This window comes from Chamaea fasciata, unplaced genomic scaffold (genome assembly GCF_029207755.1).
Source record: "Chamaea fasciata isolate MVZ Bird 193981 ecotype frontalis unplaced genomic scaffold, bChaFas1.0.hap1 SCAF_11, whole genome shotgun sequence".
Taxonomy (NCBI): Eukaryota; Metazoa; Chordata; class Aves; order Passeriformes; family Sylviidae; genus Chamaea; species Chamaea fasciata.
Window position 1 is genome coordinate 8093530 of NW_027094096.1, and position 20757 is coordinate 8114286.

The 20757-nt window shown below is 43.3% G+C and overlaps 1 protein-coding gene across 1 annotated transcript in view; it reads left to right on the forward strand.

The window, feature by feature from the left end:
• The first annotated feature begins 500 nt into the window (after positions 1–500).
• The window catches only part of PXYLP1 (2-phosphoxylose phosphatase 1), a 48403-nt gene continuing 28146 nt past the window's right edge, over positions 501–20757 (forward strand). The window contains exons 1-2 of the mRNA XM_066194212.1: positions 501–586; positions 15083–15217. Coding sequence (XP_066050309.1) covers positions 15139–15217 — 79 coding nt within the window. The 5' untranslated portion in view covers positions 501–586; positions 15083–15138. The remainder of the gene's footprint in view (positions 587–15082; positions 15218–20757) is intronic.

The following is a 20757-nucleotide window of genomic DNA, read 5'->3' on the forward strand; positions in this document are numbered from 1 at the left end:
CCAGCGGCAGTAACCACCTCGCCCAGCTGCGGGAGAATGGTCGTGCCGCATCTCCGGGGAACTGACAGCCATCCACTCCAACGCTGCAAGCTAAAAGCAGCGGGAAGTTGAAAAACAGGGCTGGGGCGTGGGGAACTCGGGCTGGGTGCCCGCTGTTGGTCCCGGAGCCTCTCGCTGCTCTCCGCAGCTGTGGCTGCGAAAGAGGGCGGCTTCAGAGGGCTGACACTTCCCGGCTCCTTGGCAGGCGGGCCACGTACGCGGCGGGCGGCAGCGGGCGCCCCGTCCCACATCGGCGTGGGACCCGCCCGTCCCGTCCCGTCCCGTCCCGTCCCGTCCCGTCCCGTCCCGTCCCGTCCCCGCGGTGCGGAGCCGCTCGGGCGGTGGCTGCGGCCGGCAGGGGGCGCGGCCGGGCGGCGTGGCCGGGGGGGGCGGCGCTGGGGCGGGCCGGGCGCTCGGCGGGCGCGGAGCCGCGGCCGTGGCGTGGCTGCTCCGGCGGCTCCGGCGGCTCCAGCTCCGGCCCCGGGAGGACACAGCGGCAGCGGCTCCGGCTGCGGGCCCGGAGGAGGCGCCGAGCGCGGCGAGGCAGGTAAGGGGCAGCTGCGGGCGGGGCCGGGCCCCCGCCGGGCAGGTAGGACGCCGCCTGGGGCGCGCCGGCGGGGAGCGCCGTGGCCGCTGTCCCGGCACGCCGCTGCCGTAGCCGCGGTGCTCCGCTGCCCCGGGGCTCGGGGGAGCAGGCGGGCGGTCGCTGCCGCCGCCCGGGGACAGCGGGGGTGCGGCCCGCGCCCGGCTCCGAGAGGGGCGGCGGGAGCGCTGCGGGCGCGGGGCCGCGGCCGGCCCGGCCTGGCGGGCGGGGGCTCGGCCGGCGGCCCCTCCGCGGGGCCTCGGGGCGGGTCAGCGCCGCAGCCCCGCCGCCGGACGGGACCCGCTGAGGCGAGCCGCGTGCGACCCGGGGTGTGCGACCCGCTGTGAGTCACCCGGCGCAGGGCGGGGGCTCGTCCCCCTGCGAGTCCCCGCGTCCAGAGCCCGGCCGGCGAGTGCCCGCCTCGGCTGGCAGCGAGCGGCAGCGGGGCTGGAGCGGGGCTCGGGGGACCGGGACTTGTCACCCAGTGTTGGTGGATACTCTGTGGCCGGAGTGGAGTTAACTTCGTGAATTCACCTGTTTCCTGATGCCTCCTGTCTTTAGTGTGTCCCGTAGCATCCTTTTCACATAGCATATACTTAACCTAGATATTTTTAGGGTCTTGAACAGGCTTCTTAGTGTATTTCTGTGCTGTAGGTTCCTGAAGAATAACCCTGAACGTTTTCACAAGCGTGGACTTCTCATTGGAAGTGTATTCTGAGATGGACATTGTCCTGGCCTTCGTGCAGAGTGTGGCCCTTAAAAAACAAAACAAAACTCTGTGAAAGTGTGTTTTAAAATGCTGGGAACTAAGGGCTAAACAATGCATTTGTAAACACTGTAACCTGAATTTCTGGACTGATCACTTTACGTAAAGTCTTTGACAGTGGAAATGACAGGGTGAGAAAAGCATGTGTAATAACTTTATAAGCCTTTTATTTTGTCTGGCATCATAGTCTGAGATGAACATCTGAGTACAGATCTTAAATTTTCTCTTCTACAAATTTTACAAAGATATTTTTACGTGGTGGAAAAACCAGTACTGAATAAGTGGCTCTATCTTTGACTAACTGCAAAAGCTGTCACATATAATAAGTTATTGTGCCGGTATTATAATAGTAATGGGATATTAAACCAGCACATTTTGGCAGTAAGTAGCTGTAATACTTATGCCCTGTTTTGAAGTCTCTAGAAGGAGGATTAGCTCAGATAGAATTTGTAGTGGGAGGATGTGAGTGAGATGAAAAGCAAAAGCTGCTTAATTTTAATCTTCTCAAAAAGGTAACTACAAGTAGTGCACATGGCTAAAACACATATGCTCCTCTCTCTAATGGCTTTTAATTGTAGTATCTTGAATATATTATGTAAACTCAGTAGTGCTGAAATACTACTTTTTATGAGATTCAATCTATACTGAACAAGCTCCCTGTTCTGGGGCAAAGGAAGCATTGAGGGATAGCAGGGAAGGTCTGGCAACAACAGACTGTCAAATGGCTTTGGTGTAACTGAGGCTGTGTCTGTACCTGTGTAGAGGTGTGCCTCAGGTTAGGCTGCATTTACTTGAATAGTTTAATTTTCGTGACTGGGAACTTCATTTTCTCTAAGAGCTTTCTTTTGTCTTCTGAGCTTTTCTTTTGTCTAGTTTTAGACGTGGACATCTTGGAGTGAAGAAGCAGTAAAAGCAGTCCTCCATGGTGTGCAAAGTCACTGTCTCCCATGCAGTGTGTTTATGCAGTGGTTTTACAAGGGGCTGTGTATGTTTATACACCATAACCTCCTTAGGCAAATGAAACCTAAAGTGTCCTGTGAGGTTTCTTACGTATACCTGTTTTTATTTTCACAGTCTCACAGGGGACCTTTGAAACTAGACTTTGGTTGAATTGCTTTTTCTGATGAAGTTGCAAATATTTAAAAGGAAAACATCTTTTACATATAAAGGCTTTGTATCTTGAGTGTATCTGCAAGTTATTGCCCCAAAAAATGGATGGTGGATGCCTGTGGTTCTAAGCGTGGCTTTTATCTGGATTTAGGGTCAGTTCTAGCTGCATATTCTCGTCATCTCGCCACAATTTTGTCTTTTGGCCAACAACAGCATGTTGGCAATTAATGAAGTGGAAAAACCACTGTGAGATACGTGTTGCTCACAAGCATACATCACATGAGCATAGGAATTAAATGTTAAACCACCCACTAACATATGCTTTATGATTTAGATTTATGGTTTGTGATGGGTGCTACAGAGGAGGTGGTGGTACTTTAATTGTTCAAGAGGGCGGAGTCTTCAGGCCTGCCTCTACCAAAAGGGTGAAGGTTCTCTCACAAGGAGCTTGGGAGTGTGCACGAAATACACACAATTGCTTTGGCTGTTGTGAGAATCATTTGGTGAAGGAGCCATGAGAAGATTAAAGAAGATGGAGTTTGTTACAGGGAGTACAGGAGAGTTTCGGGAGTTACTGGCAGATAGTTACCAATAACGTGCAGGAAAAGATACTGTGGCAGCCCAGCTATGCTGATAGGCACTGGAGGAGCACACACACAGATGTTGCCTGACAGCAGCCTCAAGGGTGAGAAAAGAGCTCCTTATAAAGAACCTCGGTGGTCCAAATGTTGGGCAGAGAGTGTAGTTTGGGTCAAAACTGCCCCAGCAGTGCATCACATTCAGGAAGTGTTTGAACATAACTTTTAATCCTGCCTCTCTGGAAGAGGAAGGCAGTAAGTGAGCAATGCATTGATTCACATTCAGAGGGGTGTATTTAAAAAACTCTGGCTTGGGTGATAATTTATATACCTTTATTATATTTCTTAAGAAAGAAAACCTAAATTTTGCAGCAAAAAGGGAAGAAATGTCAAATGCTTGGGAGGAGACTAAAATGTAGATTTCATGCAAGATTTTTACTTGCATGGGTTTGAGTGTCATGGTAATTTTAATGGCCTTGTATTAAAATATTGCTGTATTGATAAAATATTGTGCTTCAAAATGCGTATTTTCTTAGAAATGCTTCTGAAAATGCTTTCTGTAACAGGAAGTGGAGATGCAGGCCAGTGTATGGCATAAATTACACAGACACAGAATTGGAAACAGTTGGTCATAAAGCTGTGTAAAGGATGATGACGACTGAAGGCTTCTGTAGCAGTTTTCCAGGATGATACAAGGAATGCTGTACAGACTGTGACATGCCTCATATTCTGTTAAAATCAGGCTGCACTTTCCAAAGTGAGTCCCCTGAAGCAAGCGTGTAGCTTTGCACATTGTTTAGGGCAGAAGAATTTGGGAAATTTTATTGTCTAAAATTTGTAGAGGAGGATACATGAGTCTTGACTTGTGTCAATGTAGGAACCCGTGAAGTTTGCCCATATGGCTTGTTTTGTGCCATTGGGTTTAGGTTAGAATTCAAAATTCTTGTTCTTGTTTGTCTTGAAAATATTAGATGTTCTCTGATTACAGCTGGGTGAGGCATTTTCGTGTTCAGTGAAGAAATATAAGAGTGGGAAGGTGTACTGTGACAAATGGCATTTATGATTCTTTTCAAAAAAACAGATAATGCCTGAATCATCAATGTAATGGTTCATCCTAAGCAGCAGGAAAGAGTGCTTTTTTTTTTTTTCTTTTTTTTTTTTTTCCATTGTGCAAGCTGATAATAGAAACATTTGCCAGGAGGGCTGCAAAGGTAGATGGTAAATATGTGATTAGGCACTAAGTGGTTCTGATGACAGGCAGAGGATTCAGAGCATGATTGACAGGCTGTTATTTCATATTGATTAGAGAAGTAAACTGGATTTTGAAAAGCTAGACAGCTGGCATATTTCTTAAAAGTAACTGATTTTTGGAAGCTGAAATAATTAGGCTTATTTGTTTGTGCCACATGGTAAACACTTCCAGAATGGCTGTCTGGAAATACTAATCAGTGGCTGTTTTTCAGCTGATCCATTCATAGTTTCTACAGCCACCTAAAACTTTAGCATGAACCAAGAATGAAGTCAGTTTCCCCCCAAACTTGTCACATTCATGGTTTCCCTTGTAAAAATAAAAAAACCAGACACCTCAGCTTTGTGTCAGTGTCTGCAATAATAAATGTCACAGTTGTGACGGGGAGATGCTGAACTGTGACTTCCTGAGGCTGGCAATGGCTGGCTGGGGACCCTGCAGACAGCTGCCACCCTCTGTGGTTAATCATTGTTTAAAAGGACAGAGTCATGCTGGCACTGGTTCTTGCACTTGGCCGTGTGTTTCTCGTGCTTTATTCACCTTCCCTGTGGCTGTGACGTCTGTTTGTTGATTACTCCTGAGTCTGAACACTGCCTTGTGTTTCTCACTCTGAAGACCTTTGGGTACCTTCGTGGGGAGCTTCTGTGGGCTGATAAAATGTAAAACCAGCTAAGCAACTAAAGCAACAAAACTGTAGCCAAAGGGCCTTTTCAAGGAAATGCTGGGACATGATATTTAATGCCAGCACTGTTTACCTAAACCTATTTTTATTCTTCCTTTTGAAGCAAGAACTCTCCTGCCTGCACATGTGTGTTCAGCTGCCTCTATCTGTAAGATGACGTGTTCCTAGTGGTTAGCTTGTGCTGCTGCCATGAGGATCCAGGGAAAAGGCAGGCATGCCCTTTTGCCAGCAGTGAGGCAGTTTTCCCAGTATGTTGCCTGTGTTATTCCCCATCCAGCTCTCCAGCAGCCAGGCAAGTTGGCAGTTGTGCAAAGCGTTGTGGGGAGGAAAGGGCAGCAGAAGATGCTGACTGTGTGCTAATGCATCTGTGTAATCACCATTCTGGGGTTAGATTGCAGGAAGATGACAAAACTGCTGAATGAAGTATGTTTAAACTTTCCCCCCCCCTCTCCAATATAAGCTGCAATGGGTAATAGTAGAATGTGTGGAGAAGCGCAAGTTTTCCATTTGGAACAGAAGTGTGTATCTGCCCTGTAATTTTGAATCCTTGAGATTTTATGAAACTGGTTGAATATGAAAGTTTTGGGTGACCTGACATATAATAATAGAATGGAACAGATCTCATGCAGGACTATAGGCAGAAGAAAAATCTTTTGGGATGAGGGTCAAAATATGGCTTAAACACTATAGGATAGGGTAGAGTAGAAATGTGATGGGTAACGAAATCAATGCCATCCATCCCTCTTGCACAAACACCAGGTTGTTGCACTGCATTTTTCACATCTCTTATTAAGCTAATTTAGTAAAATGTTGTTTTACTACGTGGAAAGCTCTCAGTGGTGGCCAAATCACCAGATGTCAAATGGTGCATTTTAGGGTGAGCTGACAGCTGTGAGGGAATGGCTGGGGCACTGGGTTCAAATTCTGGCAGTTTTCCAGAGGGTGAGGGATGAAGGACCAGGCAAAGATGGAATATAAGACAGGGTGGTGAGTGGGCTGAAGAGATAAAGTCTCCCAAAATTCATTCAGTTTGGGTACTGTAAGCAAATCAACCTGTGTGGATGTGTAACTTCCACCACTAGAATATGTGTGTGAGGTTGGGTATAAACTGATCCAGTATAAGGTCATTTGGGATTAAAAGAAGTACAGATTTGGGAACTCAGATCACATCCTCAAATCCAAATCTAACCTGAGTGGAAGAGCTGGCAAGCAGTGAAAAATACTGTCCTTAATATTAACATCATCTTGAACATTACATGGGATAAATTTGACTCGGTGTGGGAAAATAAGCGTATTTTTTGTGCTTATGAGCTTTCTTCACTGATCTGTTTGTTCAATGTGCCTTCCCTGGTTGATCACGACTAACTTTGAGTGCATCCCTGCAATGTTTACTTTCAAAGTTAGTGCCAGAAGAAGGTATTTGCCTCAGGACACAAGCCCTGACACTGGGGCAGAGGGAGGCAGATTCCTGCTTAGAGGAAACACATGCACAGGGGAGTGTTATAGCAGGAGATGGAGTCGTTCAAACAATTAAAATTGTAAAAAGTAAAACCTGAACTTAAAAGCAAACCCCAAAAATCATTTAACAATTCAAGCATGTAAACTGCATTGCCTTTGTGTGCTTTTTGGTGCTGTGATGTTATCTGATCAGCCACTGGCTGTGATCTGGGGATGATTAGGATCTATGCTTATAGTTATGAGCATATGGTATATGGTTTTAAAATTGTAAGTTTAAAATAATTACATTCTGGTGCTGTTTTTTAAGAATTATTTAATTATCTCTATGTTCTAGAATGCTTTTGCTGCCAGTTAATATTCACTTCTGGCCTGGAGCCATCAAAATCATAAGGTTTCCTTCAAGTTTCGTAATGCTGTTAAAGAGGAGTTGCTCAGTTTCCTTTAAGGAAGTAAAAGAACTTCCTTTGTTTTTACTTTCTCTGTATGACCTATTATTGCATAGGAAAAGGAGTGGGAATATGGGGACATTCTTGAAGTGGATAACAGGGAGTTGGGCTTGTGACAGTTTCCTGAATATTAAAATTTGGTTCAAGCAGAGCCTCCAAAGTGATGTGCTGGACTGATGGGTGGGTATTGACTTCAAGTTTTTTAAGACTTCTACACAGTAGTGTAGGACGTAATTCTTTTCTCCAACCAAAAGAGGTAATCGAAGCTGGATCAAAACAGTTATTGAAAAGTTGGTCTGAACTGAGGAATCTCTTGTACTAAGGGTTTCCGTGGACCAAAAGAAACCAGAGTTAAGGACACCTACTCCTGGAAATATTTCATGATCTCATACATTTGCTGTTCAAGTGAGTAAACCATGTGAGACCTATAAAGTCATAGTTGGAAAACCAAAGGCCAAAGCATGGAGAATTTCAACAGTTCATAAAAGGAATGTGAAAATAAGAGAGGTGGTTTTTAGCTAGCAAAGGAACTGCAGTGGTCTCTTCAATACTCAAGATTCGGGTATGCCATGAAGTCGGACTTTTTAAAAAGGGGAATGGCTTGTGATCCATTGTTATTTGAACTCTATTGAAAGCTTTGTAATTTGACAGATTTTATTATAGATTGGATTTTATTGGTAGGCTGTAACACAGCAGTGAAGCTTCTCTGTGGTTTGAGGGAAGCAGTTCATGCTGTATCATGTTCTGTCCAAAACGTGGCTTCAGATTCAAACCCACATCCTTCTTCTGGGACTGTGCTGCACTCTCTGAGATTAGAGCCGCGTTGATCGTGCCAAACAGACACCTCTGCTAAAGGAGCTCAGAGGTTCCTGTGGGTGTCATGTGGAGCTTTCCCTGTGTGTTTTCCTTGATGTGGAGCAGAACTCACAGAGGCTGGGCTCTGAGCCCCCAGAGTGATGTGGTACAGAGCATCAGTGACTAAAAGTACAAATCGAAAGGGAGACAATATGTGAGCTGGCAAGGGGGAATTTTGCTGCTGACCACTGTTTTGTCCTCTGGTCTAAACAGATGTCTAAATCTGTGACAAAGTAGAGCATAAAGAGGTCTGCAGACAGCTTGGAATAAACATTCCATAATTGTTTCTGTGTGCAGCCCTGCTTTTTCTCTTTGTTTACTGTCAGAGCTAATTTAGACTTTTGTTAAGTTCCTCCAGGCAGGGGCATGTCACCCCTGTGTCCTGGCTGATGGGAACACTGGATATTCTGTGTAAATACACCAGTGAAGCTGGTAGGAGCAAAAATGCCTTTGCTGTCAGGGTGCTGCCAGAGCCTGGGCATGAAGGCAGCAAGCTGTCTCCAAGCTGAGTCTCTAAAGGGAAAGTGTTCTGGGAGAAAAGGAGACTACATTTATATTGGTTTTATTTCTTTATTTTTACTGAAAGGATGTGTTGGGCATGGAAACATTATTTGAATTGCAGCTGTTGAGAACTTCTCTCACAAGTACTGATAATTTAAGGAATAACAGAGAGCATGGGGAACGAAAAGAGCGTTCTAGGTTGATGACTTCATCCCCAAAGAATCAGATATTTATAGTACCTTACATTTTGAAACTATGGTTTTCTTCATACATAAATTAGTTCATGTATTTACTTATATTTTTCTTAATAGTTCTAGGAACATTGATTATGTAGAAATTGCAGTATTTATCCCATTTAGTGACTTCATGACAGAAATTACTGTGCTTGGACTTTAAAAAAACCTCTGTTTTGGTTTTCAAATGTTTATAAGGGTATTTACAACTCACAGTTATGGCATTTCTTCCAAAAGTACTTGTTTGAGTTTTCAGAAGGATTTGATTTTAGAAGTGTTTCCTTGCAAGGCAGTTATTGGTCAGAGTACAGGGAGTTAAGCTGACACACCTAAATGGTTTGCTGTGCAAGGGTGAGAAAAATAATTAAAATCCAACACTTAATGATCTTTGCATGCCTTTTTAACAGTTTCCATGCTTTTTTTTTTTTTTTTTTTAAACTCAGTTATGTTTGTTCAAGATAACATGGGCATCATTTAATCAGAAAATTGATTAAGTGTAAAGAAATTCCAGAAGCTGAGAGATTTTTGGCTACTGAATAAGTCAACTTCCAATGCTGTGAAACTCATGAGGAATAGTTGTAGTGTTCTAATGTTACACTGCATTAACTATAACATTAATGCAAAAAACTTGAACATAGGTGTCTCTGCGTGACTGTGTTTATTGCCGAGTTCCAGGAGATTCACAGACCGGTAGGTTCTAAGTTCGGTAAAACAAATACATTCTAAAGGACTGAGACTGGCAACATCAAATGCAAACCTAAACTACGCAAAGAGTTGTTCTGCTCACATCTTTTAACATGTGGTATCTGAAAGAAGGCAGCTCCTGATGGTGACTGGGCAGGACAGAACTGAAGAGAAGGAAACAGCTAAAGGTGGCTTTTTTGGCATTTCCAGTGTAAAACTTTATAAGAGTCCTGCTCGAACTTGAAAGCTGCTTAGGAGAAGTGTTTAAAATGTTCACCAGTTCATCTGCTTGTGCACCTTGAGGTTTAAAAGCCCAGATTTTGGAGTCAAGGGAGCCTTGTATTTTGAGAGCAGTGGATTATCTTTGAGGTGTGTCAGTGTTCAGCCTGGCTGAGCCCTTCATCACTTCTCTGTGCCCAGCACTCGTCAGTGTCCTGAATTATTAAATTCAGGGGGAAATCTGCTGCACTGGGAAAGTGACCGCTGTACAGAGGGACAGAATTGTTCAAGCAAGATCTGTTTGATCCCTTGGCGTGTATGAAGTGGGCGCTTGTGCTGCTCCCTGGAAAAGCTGGGCAGTACTGCTGGACCATTGCTTTTGCACTTTGCAGGACCAGCTGTGCCAGTAGGAGGATTTTAGAACTGGCTAGGTAGGGAAGAAACTTGCAAACAGAAGACAAGAAAAGCTTGGATGTGGACATTTTAATGTGCTAAAATATAGTAAACATCAGCATTTTAGCTGTTTTTCTTTTAAAATCAGATACTTGTTGGCAAAATGTTAAGTAGTTAAAAACAAAAGTATCTTATAAGTAACTATTAGTTTTTTACATGTTACCATGTAGCCATATTCTTTTGGACAGGCACTGTTATTGAAACTCTCTGTTTCCATGCCTAACTTGTGGAGTGGTACATGTTCCGTTTTTTATCATGGCTTTCTTTATCTTCACTTAGGTGTTGGGGTTTTTTTCGTGTGTGTGGCTTTTTGTTTGTTTTTGTTTCATGAGGCTGCTGACCTATTCCTACTTTCAGCTGAGTTTTGCATGTCCTGTGGTTATTGACTTCCAGCTTGACTTGTGGCGTGGATGAGCTAACATGAATAACATTACTGAGCAGGTTTTATTTAATATTTTCAATCATGAGCTGCTTTTACTCTTTTTAGAAATGCATTTATTTGCACCAAGTGTTGTGACCTATTTTTCTTAAATGCTATTAAAAAAAAATGTGTTTCTTTTTTTCCAATGGGAAAATGGAGAATAGTGCTGAACAGTATCACAGATGCTGTGTTACTTTGTGATGCTGTGCAAAATGCACCCTCAGTGTTGCAGGGATCATATGTCCAATTTAAATTGCTGGTGCTACAGTGGCTGCAGGGGTTCTGTGAGCGTTTTCTCACCGTGACAATTACAAGCATCACTAACTAAGCAGGTCATGCTGACCAGGGAATTGGTTCTGCTGCGTGTTCCCATTTCCACTCTATTCTGGTTCCTGCCATGGATCTTTATAGCACTGGTTGGTTTGGTCATGACCAGAAAATCCCAGCCACTATTTTGCATTCCTGCAGGAAAAAAAGGCAAATCGCTTGAAGTGCCAAAGAAAAGGTTTGGCTTGTGCCATTTGCTGACACAACTCTTTACTGTAGTTGCTAATTCAAGAGGATGAACTCACTGTCTGAAATTGTCTGGGGGCTGGACTTGTGAGTAGATGAAAAATGTGTCTGGTAGGCTGCTGCCCAATGGCTGGGGAGTGATTGGTGGAGCATCACAAGTTAAAGTGAAAGTCAAAGCAGAACTTTTCGTTATAATTGTAGCAGGAACTGTCACCTTCATTTCAGATGCCTTCAAAACAGGCTTTGTCAAAAAATAAGCCCACAGATGTAGATGAATAGCAAAACAAATATAAAAAAAGAAATGATAGTTAGAATCTCTTTTGCAGTGTAGAGATATCAGACTGATGGGTGGGTCCCTTTGTTATTCTGTGACCTTTTCTAAAGCTATCTCTGAATGTTACTCCAAATCAACCTTTTGTTGTCTGTTCTCCCTCCTATACTCTATTAGCTTGCTCCAAAATATACTTTTCTCTGTCTCTGGCAGGTAGTTATGTGCAGACTGAGCACTACTTTCCTTTTGGGGCCAAGTCTCCATTTGTCTTTGATGGTTTTTTCATCGTGACCACTTTTGCTCACTTGCATTTCAGTAGACAATGTCATTTTGATGCAGCACATCAGATAAATACAGTAATTTTATTGAGGCAGACTTTGAGGAGTACTATTGATTATTTATGGAGACATGCTGTTTTAATCAAGTAAATTCATTTAAGCTGTCATGGTGAGTCAGAATAATTCTGTGCTTACGCTTCATGCTGGAGAGTAGGTTTGTGTTATAGATGGATGCTGGTGATTTAGAGGATGTAATAGCACCAGTCAGTTGGCACAGGGGCTTGGCAGTGCTGGTTTAGTGTCACATCTCGTCTCACAAGTGCTTTGAAAGCATTGATGTAAAGTTATTTTCAGGGCCTGACGTAAACAAAAGAAGTTTAGCCAGTCAAGCAATGCTGCCGGGGGGAGGTTGTGTGTGGCGCCCTGGCTGGCAGTGCCCCTCCAGTGCTGAACAGAATGTAGGTTAGTGCTGCCAGCTGCTCTGCTCCAGCTTTGTGCCTTGCCTGGGCTCCAGGCTGGCTGCCTCTCTCCCAGCATTTCTAGGTAGTTACTAATTTTTCCTGACTCCCTGGCCTGGTCTTCAACCATAAGGCTGTTTCTCCCTTTGTGTGAGCATGCAATAACACCTTACACCAGCACTTGTGTGGGATTAGGTAAGTACTGAGGGTGCTCTGAATGCTCTGAGTCATTCTGGCATGTTTTGATGAGTTGAGATTTTGGATGGTGTTTAAAAGGAAAAGTTACTTTCTGTGTGTGGTTATGTACGTAAGTATGCTGCAAAAGGTGACTGAGAAGTAGCCTTTTACTTACCCGCATTTCAATGTAGGATGCTTTATTAATGACTATCCTTATGAATTTCTAAACTGTTTAAGTGTGTCACCTTTAAAATTAGCGTGACTGAAATGTTTGGAGTCGTATAGGTCGTCTTTATCAAGTACTGCATTTATAGAAACAGACTTGTGGAATTGTTTATGTTGAAAAAGGTCATCCAAGCGTTCCCCCAGCACTGCCAAACCCGCCACCAAACCCTGTCCCTGGGCACCACATCCACAGGTCTGTTAAATCCCTCCAGGGATGCTGCCTCCACCACTGCCCTGGGCAGCCTGTTCCAATGCTTGACAGCCCTTTCTGTGAAGAAATTTTTCCTAATATCCAATCTAAACCTGCCTGTCTCAGGGATGAGCATCAGTCACTGCATTTTGGGCACATGTCAGAAGCTGCTGCTCCTGGCACTGAGTCCCACCTCAGTGTGGTGCTCACTCCCCTTTGGAAGCAGAGTAAGTACTTACTTGGCTGGGAAACACAGAGCCAGGCCCATTCCTGCAGCCCAGCTGGCCGCTGGTGTTGGAATTGCCCTTTGGAAGTTCACAGTGTGCAGATGTTGAGGCTGGGCCAGGACCTGCACTCTGTCGTGGGTAAACAGATAGACCAGCAGTGCCTACATGTCAGGTTAGCAGTGAATGCTCTGCAGTGCTCTTGCTCTGTCATACTCTGTCCCGAACACCCCAATGTGTTTTGCTCTGTGGTTTGTTGTTTTGTTTCATCTGCATGTAAGAATAGTTTCGTGGGAAGATAAGGTTGGTTTGCTTTTATTTCTCTCTCCTCCAGGTTTTGTTTTATCTTTTTTTAGCTTACCAATGCTCACTTCAGTGAGTGGTCATGATTCTTACTGTACTGCCTTCACTTCACATGTGCTGACCAAGCACAGCTGTGCCCTGGGAGTACCTTGTGTGCCAGCCTGGAGGAGCAGAGGCTTCAGGACTCAGTCTCACATACCCTCACCTGATTCCCTGCAGCTTTGTGCCAAGGAGGAGCTGATGGCAAATTGTGTTGACAGGCTTTTAATTAACAGCTTCTCAGCAGGAGCTCTTCCTATTCCACATAAGTTGCAACAGAGCAACTTTTAATTTGTTAGCAAACCAAAGCATATTCAAAAGAAAATTCTTTCCACTTTGTAATTTCTTGAATGATGCCTTTCACACTCAATGTTTTAAAGCTTCTGATCTTGCAATTAAGGCTTAAAGCTCATTAAGCTTACTCAGGAAAACATTTTGCTAATATGAAGTGTGTAAGATCTCCTATTTTTCAGTCTTTAATGTTTTTTTTGGTGGCAGCTTTATTTTATGCAACAACATTATTAATCTTTGTAGACTGTACACAAGACCTCTTGTTCCTGAGAGCTTTTTAACAGATTTTACCTTCTCCTCCCTGCTAAATCTATTTTTTGCTTTTTCCTGTGGTTCCTTCTGTTGTCCCATCTGTTTGGTTGAACTGCTTTATTCTGTCCTGGTGTTTGACATACACTAATCCTTTTACCTTCTATCCTTCACAGCTTTGTTGAATTGCAGTGGTGTAGTTCAGTTTTGCTTCTGCCTGGCTTTCACTAGGATGTTCCAGGATGAGCTGTGATTTTTTGACATTGAGAACTCTTAAAATTATTGTTCCTTCCAACTCTCCCTCTTCCTCTCTTTTTACTTTGTTTTTATTACCGCTTGCACATGCCATTTATGGTGCTGTTGGCACCATATTTTTCCCAAATACAGTAATGACTCTGGTTTCTTACTTCTCAGAATCTCCAGATCTTTCCATTTTTCCACAGTTTCCAAAAGCTGTAAAGGTAGCTGTCCAAGTAAAATGAGAAGCAAAGACCTCAGTCCTGCAAAATGTATGGGTATAATGGATTTCACTTATTGTAATCACACAACTCTTTTCAATACCAACCCCAGTGGATAAAATAAGTTCAATGATTCCTGAGACTTTTCCAAATACTAGTAAGAAAATTAACTGAGGGCGGGGGGGGGCAGGGGGGAAAGGGGGCAGTGTAGAAAAAAATTGAAATTTTGAGGTTGTGGTTTTATCAAGAGTCAGAGAGGAAAATCTTGCTAAGATGGTTAGTTTTTGGAGTCCAGAAGAATTTCGGTGAGCAAATATGTATTAATTATATGTATATGTAAGACTTGTCATTCTCAAAAGCAGGAAAAATAAAGAGAGGCCTCTTTCTGTGAGGAAATAAGTTCTGGGGCAAAAAGGAAATGGTGGAGGGGAAAAAGTTACTTTCTGTCAACAGGTTTGAGTGTTCTGTCATAAACAGAACTCAGTTCAAAGGATCTGGGAATCTCAGAAGGTTTCTTTCAAGACTAACCAATTTCCTGCAACACACTGTCAGTGCTAGGAGGAGGCATCTCTTGCATATAAGAGCAGCTGGTTGTTTAAAAAAGAAAAAAAAGGCTTGGGGGGTGGGAGAGCAACCCCCTCTCATCCCATATATAGAGCAGTTTTCCACAGGAAAACGTACATCTGTGAAAACAGGGCACTTCAGCAAATCCTCTACTCTTCAGAATGTCATTTTGCAAGGAAAAGTGTGTTTGGATGTTCTTAGGAGAGGGCTTGAGTTTTTTGTATTTTTGTTTTTGCAATGAGTAACAACTGCTGAGGCTTTATTACTTTTTTGTTTACTGTGTAGTGGTGTTGACAGCTTTTCTTACTCTTTTTTATCTTAAGAATTGTGAATGGGAGTATTAACCCTGTGTTTGCAGGAACAGCCTAATTTTATGGAAAATGGAAATATTTCTTATTTACCTGAAAGTTTTGTTGTGGAAATACAGTTAATCCTATTGTTAGGGTGAAAGCAACTTCTCCATTTTGTTGTTGCCAGTTTGAATTGCCTTGTGTGCCTGCCTTTAAAGAATAACTGATGCTTCCACTTCTGAAATACATATTTGCCACTGTTTTGTTGTTTGCAGGAACCACAGATATCTGAAGATGAAACCATGAAGAGCAAGCAGAGTGAATAATAATAATGCTTTTCCGAAACCGTTTTCTGTTCTTGCTGGCCTTGGCAGCCTTATTAGCCTTTTTGAGCCTCAGTCTACAGTTCTGTAAGTGTCCTCATGTTTTGTTTTCAACATATAGTGGTCTATAGGTGTGTTTAAAAACAGCTATGGTTACATGTTGTTTTAGCAGTCTTTCTTTATTGAAACACTTGGGGGTTGTTTGTTTTGGTGTTTTTTTTTTTTTTTCTTTGTAAGGATTTTTGTTTGTCTGTTTTCCAAAAAAGTAAGGAACATAGTTTTGTGTGCCGTGTAGGGATCTATACAATCTAGAGAGTTCAAATCAGTCTATTTTATTTTAAAAAAATCTACATTTTGTAGTGCAGTAAAGTAATTGAATGTGATTGAATCCTTCCATGAAAGTAGACAAACCACAGTGGAGTGAAAACTGCTGCAATTCCTATTTCACATTGCATCAGATCGGATGGGATTGAGGAAGCTGCTGTGAGAGGTTTGAGTGCTGGAACTTCTCCTGATTTGTGCCCTCACATCAGGAAACTTCACACGGTTGGATTGGTTCAGCAGAAGTGGTGGGTTTGTTTAAGAACAGATTAACTGTGTTATGCTTCAGATGAATTTCTCAAAGGTCAGTGCAGAGGGCCCTCGCATGCTGATGGCTGAGGTGGTGCTGAGGGCAGCCAGTGCAGGTGACAGAGGAGATAGTCAGCCCTGTGGCTGATTGTCACCTGCTTCAGGAGAGAACATTTCCCAGGTAAAGCCATGTTCGGTAATAGTGTGGTCTGCACTAATGCACAGCAATTCAGTGAATTGCTGTTAGAAGGGAAGTAAAGGTACACAGCTCTAGGATAGGATAGCATTCTTTGTTGCTGTTGTCATCTTTCATTGTGTTTTAATGAGCACAGTCCTTCTGGGCTGTGCTTTTTTCTGCGTAGTGTAAAAACCCTCAAACCACAAAAGATTACGTTAGAATTAGAATGTGTCTTTTGCGCATGACAGACATGTCTTAAAAAAAGGGAGGGAGAGAAGATGAAAGAAACTTTGTGGTTTTCTGCTATTATTTTTGTGGACTTAAACTCATCTGCATGTAATAAAGGGACCTGTGGCTCTGAATTGCTTTTTCAGCCTCCTCTGGGCACAAGCCAGGGGCCCTGACTGCAGCTCATTTTGGCCCTTAGGCTTGTTATGGCTCTGCCCTTGATGTTGTAGGGTTGGTTATGAATTGTGCATAGGGTAAAGGTCCTAGAGGAGCTGCAGCTGAAACATGAAACTGAATTGTTAACTAAAATGAGTTTTATTTAGAGATGAGGAGGTAGGCATTTAGGGGAGTGAATCACATTTCATCTAAAGATAAAATTATTTTCTACTTAATTAGAACATAACATTTGTGCTAGAGATAAGGATGTTTGAGAGGTGCTTTAAAAAGCACATAAGCTGCAGCAGGCAGCCACTGTGAAGCTCAGTGCCAATACCAACACTGATACAGGAATCTTTACACAACGAGAGCTGCAGTACAGTCCACTGGGAACCAGACATTCAGGTAGCCTGAAACTTTAACTTCACCAGCTTCAGGATGTAGAGCTTAGCCCAAACTTGGAGCAAAAACTCTCTGGGATCACCTTGTGCTTCCAGATGAGCTGTGCCAGCTGGGCAGCCTGCAGCTCAGCAGCTTCAGAAGAGTTACCAGTGCTATCACCTGCTGCTTTCTTTATCAGGATCTTTGCCACATCCTCATCAGTGCCTGTTTCTGTCACGAAACACTGTTTTTTCACATCCTCAGAATGTTTTAACTTTGGGATTGGTGAATCAGGCTGGTCTCAGCATTCTTCAACACCAAAATTTGTATGAACTCCTCTTTCTGCATCCAGCATTTACAACTTATTTGCAAATAGGGTAAAATCTGAGCTATTTTACCCCCACCTAGGCAGAGCATCCTGCTACAGGCCTCAGTATCTGTCTTGCTCATGACAAGACATACTGAGGTCTGGAGCAATTCCCCAGTGTAGCTGGTGCAGGATCTGGAGCACAAGTCTGATGGGGAGTGGCTGAAGGAGCTGGGAGTGTTTATCCTGGAGAAAAGGGGGCTCAGGGAGATTTTATCACTCTCTACAACTACCCAAAAGGAGGTTGTACAAGGTGGGGATCAGTCTCTTCTCCCAGGTAACAAGTGATAGAACAAGAGGAAATAATCTCAGGTTGTGCCAGGGGAGGTTTATATTGGGTATTAGGAAAAATGTCTTCACCGAGAGGGTGGTTTGGCATTGAAACTGCTCAGGGCAGTGGTGGAGCCACCATCCCTGGGGGCGATTTCAAAGACATGTGGATGTGGCACTTGGGGTCATGGTTTTGTGGTGCTGGGGTAATGGTTGGTGTTGATCTTTGAGGTCTTTTCCAACCTAAATGATTCTGTGATAATATGATTTATATTCATGGAATGAAAATGAGTGTTTGTACATTTAGACTCAAGAAAATGCCCAAGCCATTGATTTTTTTTTTTTTTTTTTTTTTTTTTTGTTAGAAGGGAGGTACCTCCTGAAGCATTTGGAGTGGAAAGGAATGTTTTGTGCTGTTGTGAGATTGTGAATCTCTGTTAGCAAGCAGTGCACAGCTTTGTGGAGGAGGGCTGGTAATTTTAAAATATGCTACTGCTTTTCTAAGCGTGGAATGTTGAAAATGTCTGTTCCTTTCTGTGATAAATTTGTTTATAAAAGCAAAACAGTAACACTAAATGTATAATCATACAAGTGGTACATACCTTCCTTTTTCAAACTTCTGCTTTAGAGCAGAGCTTAACTCCTGTAAATGCTTGATATTTTATCCCTCTTATCCACATGTGGAACTGTGGCATTTGAAGCCAGACTTGTGAGTTGTAGCTGACTCTGAAGCAAAGGGAGTGGTAAAGGCCAAGCTCAGCTGATTTTCTGACTCAGTATTACAAACAGCCCACACTGGGTTGGGTGGCAGGGTCACAGTCTGGCTCATGCTTCAGCTGTAAGGGTTCAGGAATTGCTTGCAGCAGTTTGCCACCCAGTCAAACAGAAAAGGATGCTGCTTTACTTTAATCTTCTGTGCTGGGAAGGACCTGGAACTGCTTTATGAGCAGTGATTTCTGCAGCCACGATGAAGTGGAGGTGATGGGTGTCGTGTCAGCAGCCCTAGTAAGTCTGCCCTTGCTTGCAAGACGAACTCCTGAGGCAGTTGTTTCAGAGCTAATGGTTGTCACACCTCCAGTTTAGACGCAAGGATTAAAACACTTGGGAAAACAACCAGTGTAGGACCTCAGGATCTTCAGTGTTGGTAGGCTGGGGATGGACCCAGGATTGATAGAAACCTCTGTCCCCTGTTATGATGTTTGGTTGTTCTTGGTCCCTTTCTCTTCTCTTGTGGTTTCTGAGTTCTGTAGTCTGCTCTCCTGTGTTGTTTTCACCACAAGGCTGGTGCTTTACATGGATACTAACAGTTCAACTCACAGGGTAAACCATGGAGAGAGTTTTCCCCCAAAGTCTCTCTCAACAGCTCTGGGAGCTAGAAGTATTCTGTCCCACCCAGAGTTTCAGTGGATGGACATGGGCCAGTTGGGTGGATCCAGGTCAGAAGCTGTCCCCAGAGCTCTGTCCCAGGGGTGTGGCAGGCAGCTCTTGGAGCAGTTGGGTCACATTTGTCGCTTGCTGTGTGCTGGCTTGGCTGGCTGCATCAAATCATCTCATCTTCTTCATCTCCTTATCCTGGGTAGAAGGAGATGTGAGCAGATTGCTGCACAGCTGGAGGCTCTTCTTAAACTGTGATAGTCATTCTTCAAGGTGATGTGATGCTGTGAATCCTGCAAGACACACTCCTTCCTGCCAGGGTCCTCTGTCCTGCATGTTTTGGGCAGCGGGGCACTTGACTGGTTCTGCTGTTTATGTCCTTGAACAGGAGCAAAAGGCACAGGGTCTGTGTATGATCTTTGTCTGCCCTAGGGGCTGGCTGCTTTCCTGGGAATTTCACATGGAGCAGCAGGGCAAGGGAACTTTCTTCAGGTCTTCAGGAAGTCCTGCTGTTTTCAACCACAATGTATTTATTGAGATAAATAATGCCACAGGTGCTTTTTTTTTTTTTTCCCCTGCACGTACCTGGTGGATAATGGGACAAATGCATTTGAGACACATTTGGAATTTTACTAGAATATTCTAATACCTATTCATCATTTTGTCAGGTTTGGTTACCATTTCCAGTGGGCACATAGGAGACTTTTAACAAGAAGTTTATGCTTGCTGAAAACATACAAGCCTTAACAGTTCTAGGCATCTTTAGTATAATTGTGTGGCCTAGACCTTGAAGCAAAAGATGTGCCCTCAAGTTCAGTTTGACTGTTAATGCATTGTGCAGAGTTAAACTTGCAGCAATCAGCAATAGAGGGAACCTCTCTTGAATGGCAAATGCTACTGGATTTTGTACACGTTTGAATTTTTAAATAGTATAAGAAAATGACAGTGTTAAAAGTTAACGCGAAAATAAGGTTCCACTGCTGGCTGGAAGAATACTCTGATGTCTCCAATGGATAATTATTTCAATGGAACGTTTTTGTTTGGGAAATCCATTGGATAGGGAAACTGGTTGACTTCCAAACCAAATAAGACTGGCGGATTAAAGTTTTATTAAGAATTGTCATTGTTTCCCTCTTGTTTTATGTTTGGGGCCAGATCTACAGAAAAGAGTGAAGAAGCATTTTTCTTGTAGTGTTTATCATTTCACACATGGTTTTATTTTTCTCCTCTTTATGTAAATGGTCATGGTTGTAAAACAATTTAAAACTTCAACATTAGAGGCAAAAGGAGAGTGGTTTTGATAGACTTGTCAGTTAAGGCTGTTCTAAAATGTAATTCTGTTGATTTTATCTAAATTTTTCAGTGATTTGCTTTGTCAGAGAAACTGCAGAATGCAAAAATGGCCTGTGCTAGATCGTGGGCTGTATTTTTGTCTCTGTAAATATTATCTGTAATGCTGTTGACTAAAAATGGGCAGTGTCCTTCTGTACAAACACAAAGAATATATGTAAGGACACTTCATTCTTTTTCTGCCAGAAGAAGAGGTTGCAGTGGCTGAGGTCTTCCTGCTCTGTGCTGTGTAACATGCCTAGAGCAGTGCAGAGGGAAGGTGAATGCAGTGGTTGGGGGCAGTTCCTGCAGTTCAGGGACAGAAAATGGCAGTGCACAAAGGATGTGTCAGTATCCAGCTGAGGTCCTGCAGCCTCAAACTAAGGAGATAAGACAGAATTTAGGACCCTGTCAATGCTAATTGGATTGGTTAGCCCTTAGGTCAGCCCAGGAACAGGAGTTTACAAGTAGGCCTGAGGAGTGGCTTTCTTTTTCCTCCAAAGATTGGTACCTGAGAACCCAATTACTGGGCAAACACAGGCCTTGCATTACAGTGGAAACATCTGTCACTGGCAGCAGAAGCCTCAAGGGGGTCTCCTCAGGATGATTCAAACATTTATCCATGAGTTTCCTTGAATAAACCAAACAGAACGGCAATTTGAAAGCTATCTGTTAGGATGCCATGTGTACACTGTAAAATTTGCTTGACAATGATTTTTTAACTCTGTAATCAAAAGAATGTAAGTTAATTTTTTCCCATGAAGTAAATACTTT